The sequence below is a fragment of the Zingiber officinale genome, chromosome 5A (assembly GCF_018446385.1).
Source record: "Zingiber officinale cultivar Zhangliang chromosome 5A, Zo_v1.1, whole genome shotgun sequence".
Lineage (NCBI taxonomy): Eukaryota > Viridiplantae > Streptophyta > Magnoliopsida > Zingiberales > Zingiberaceae > Zingiber > Zingiber officinale.
The window spans coordinates 139,143,298-139,146,975 of NC_055994.1; the positions used below are offsets into that span (position 1 = coordinate 139,143,298).

General features: G+C 37.1%; 1 protein-coding gene across 7 annotated transcripts; it reads left to right on the forward strand.

Annotated features, from left to right (window-relative positions):
• Window positions 1-286: 286 nt before the first annotated feature.
• LOC121982093 (probable NAD(P)H dehydrogenase (quinone) FQR1-like 2) lies at window positions 287-3,426 on the forward strand. 7 transcript variants are annotated; one of them, XM_042534990.1, is made up of 4 exons: window positions 287-524; window positions 651-685; window positions 818-1,371; window positions 3,162-3,426. In XM_042534990.1, coding segments are annotated over exons 1-4 (819 nt in total). In that variant the 5' UTR covers window positions 287-523; the 3' UTR covers window positions 3,391-3,426. The 7 variants fall into 7 exon arrangements, with proteins under 7 accessions (XP_042390924.1, XP_042390928.1, XP_042390926.1 ...); XM_042534994.1 differs by having other exon boundaries at window positions 288-524; window positions 764-1,371; XM_042534992.1 differs by having other exon boundaries at window positions 288-462; window positions 605-685; window positions 764-1,371.
• The last annotated feature ends 252 nt before the right edge of the window (window positions 3,427-3,678 follow it).

A 3,678-nucleotide genomic window follows, 5' to 3' on the forward strand; every position in this document is an offset into this window, starting at 1 on the left:
TTTAAAATTAAATATTTATAGGTCTATTCTTAAATATTCTAAATTTTATCATTAAATATATATTTTTTATTTTAAAAATAATAATAATAATAAAAGAATTTCCAATAAGGAATATTGAAGATGGAGAAAAATATCTCCTTCCAATATCTTCGCGGATGCCCTTAATGCTAGTCATCCCTTCAAAACCCATAAATCCTACGTGGCATCCATTTACTGGACAAACTGCACGACCCCCTACACTGCCAGTTGCAGTCGATCCTTCCGTTGGCGGTAGGTGGAACAGCATGTCACCAAAACCTTCTCGAAGTTCAAGTCAGCGCGACAGCGAAGCGATGTGCAGCGCTCGACTCAAGCACTCTTCTTTATCCCCGTTCGAAGCGCGAAGAATGCCCGATTTGATTCGGATCTCGGATTCGCGGAGGAAATCGGCGAGCGGCTGCTCCGCTCCGGAGGAAAGTTAGGGTAAGAACCGATATCGGGCGGTGCACGATCTCTTGTTGATTGGATTGTCGAGGCTAATTTTAGTAGGTTTCGATTTCGCTTTAAATTCTAAAGATTCGATTGATTTCCATGCTTGTTCGTGCATTTTCTTGCGGCCAATTAGGGTTTCATTCTGATTTCATTATTCCGCAATGGTATTTGGTCTGTAGTGGGTGAAGCTGATAACACGGAGAAGGCGAAATTGGTAAGTATTACTTGCTCGCTTCCTTTTTGCCCCCTCTGTATTGCATAATCGAGTATTGAAGTGGTTGGAGCGATTTAGGGTTTCTGCAAGAGTGTGAAAAAGAGGGCTTTGAAGGATTTGTGTTGTTTTTAGAGGTTAATGGGAAAGGGAGGAGGATGCTTCCCGAGCAAGAATCGGAACACTGTCTCTAGTTCTGTCAAGGCTTCCGCAATTGATCGTAATGCCCCCATTCAAGAGGAGGAGAATACTGAGGGCAGTGCTGAGGTCGTTCAGCCTGCATCTTCCACAGCAGCACCAATCGAGAACAAGCTAAAGATCTTCATTGTGTTTTATTCTATGTACGGCCACGTCGAGTCACTTGCCAAGAAGATGAAGGAGGGGGTGGATAGCATAGAAGGGGCGCAGGGTATTCTTTATCGTGTTGAAGAGACACTCCCGCAAGAGGTCTTGGAAAAGATGCGAGCGCCACCGAAGGATCCAGCGATCCCCCTGATATCGGCTGCTGAGCTGACAGAGGCTGATGGCATACTATTTGGATTTCCAACGAGGTATGGGTGCATGGCAGCTCAGATGAAAGCCTTTTTTGATTCTACGGGGCAGCTATGGAGGGAGCAAAAGCTAGCCGGCAAACCAGCTGGATTCTTCGTGAGTACAGGGAGCCAAGGTGGAGGACAAGAAACTACAATGTAAGAAAAACTTTTACCAAACCGTTCTTGTTTTCCTAGGCCCTAAACATTTTTTTTTTCTTTTTTTAACTATGCTCTTGTACTTGTCAGTCTTCTACTAGGGAAAGGTTTTTCTCCCACAATTGCATATGGTGACTTAGTACTAGCAACTGCATATTTGTGTATAATATTAATCTTAATGATTTATATAACTTGCTGATCTGATGTTTCCTTTCTTTAAATGACAAATTGTTATTCTTTAAATGCTCCATACAGAAAAACATGTTATATAAAATTTTGGCACACTGAACTGGAAGAAATGACTAATAAATCTGAAATTATCTATCTTAAACATTGTATTCTTCTTGTTGTCTTGATGGCATACAATTTTATATGAAATGACTTATTGGAAGTACATGTTTCTTTTTCTATTCACTACAAGACCTTGATCCTGTAACCATAATTATTTTCTTCTTTATCCATCCTTACAAATTGTTTTAGTGAAAGCCTCATGGATTTTTCTTCTGCTTTGATCTATGTGTCTGATGAAAGGATAGATGGATATATCTTGCTTTGTTCTGTCCTTGTATCCTGATTCATGCCTCGATTTGTCAATGGGGTAATTATTTTATGGTTTAGGATCTTTTCAATTTGTGTTTATGTTTAGGTTCTTCATACATAAAGTGGTAACCTGTGGCTTAATGAGATGCTTTAAGTCTTAAGCCTGCAAGAAGAGATCACAGGACAAAAAAATGTATAGTATATCATATGTGAAGTATAGAGAAAATTCTGCATAAGTTCCAAGAGGTGAACCTACTTGTTTTGTTAGTTTGCCCCATGCTCATATTGGAGTCTACCCTTGATCTATCTATTATATTAGCATCATCTGATTTTGTATATCCAATTTTACACTCGCTTAAAGATGATTTTCTGTAGGTGCATTATAAATATTCTTATAATCTTGATTCCTGAATGCCTGATTCCCTCGGTCATGATTTTAAACTAAATTGATCCGACTGATAAAATTTGTGTATTTTAACTTAATAACAGTTATCTTAGGAATTGACTAGTGATTATTTGTTAGACTTGGTAAGATCTTTTATGTAATTTGCTGATGCATGTTCTTTTTTTAAGATAATGTTGGTCTTTGATGTTGATTGAATTTCATGTACAGATGGTTGAATATATATTTCTTCTTTTTATGTTTACGTAATTGTTGTATTGAATAGTAAACATTTTAGAAGGTTTACCTAAGGTTACATGGAATTATTTTCTATATTTATCCAATTACACACGCTCTAATTCTTAGATGGATTAACATGCATTTTGTTATCTCAAATTTGTGAATCTTTGCGCTAGATTAAGAACCATATGCAAATATTGTACATTTTTGTTTGACCCAACAGACATATTGCTCCAATTTACTATTTGGGATGCATGGTTTGAATTGGTAAACGTTTTATACTCTGCAGAAAATATCAAACAAAACCAGTGGATTGAATAGCTTTTCTGTATGTATTTAGAAAATTGTTTAAAGTGGATATTTTGACCGAATTAACTTCTAAAAAGTCCACAGTGCACAATAGCAGTGTCTGGGTAGTTTGTTTATTGAATATGACCACTTTTGCAATCTAATCTTTATATAATTCTTTTATGGTAGCGGTTTAGTTAATTTTCTTTACCAAAGGGTGCAGAAACTTGAATTTTACACTTATTTTACCTTCATTGACATTTTTGAAGTTCTCGTTTTTCAATGGGATGCTAAGAATATCGTATTTACTAAATTAATTTGGTGCACTTTGCATGTGTAGTTGGACTGCCATAACTCAATTAACCCACCATGGGATGCTCTTTGTTCCCATTGGGTACACCTTTGGATCTGGTATGTTTGCCATAGATGAAATCAGAGGTGGTTCTCCATATGGTGCTGGTGTTTATGCTGGTGATGGGTCTAGGCAAGCAAGTGAAGGGGAGCTTGCTCTTGCCCAGCACCAAGGCAAATACATGGCTTCTATAGTCAAGAAACTGGCGCATGCATGATGTATTTCCCATTTTCAAATACCTATTCTCTCTATTTAATAAAGGCGTTTCAATCAATGTATTCTTATCATCTCTCATTTTAATTGTACTTCAAATTTGATTCAGTTTTGAAGGCAGCAATATGGGGGAATCGTCAGTGATTATATTTAGTGGTGTGAATATATAGTGTTTGGGTCGTCAGCGAAAGGTTCATTCACAAGCTGTTTACAAAAACAGATGTATGAAATATAACAGGAACTAATACAGAATCTAAATAGTCCAAACTAGTACATAAATCTTACACAAATC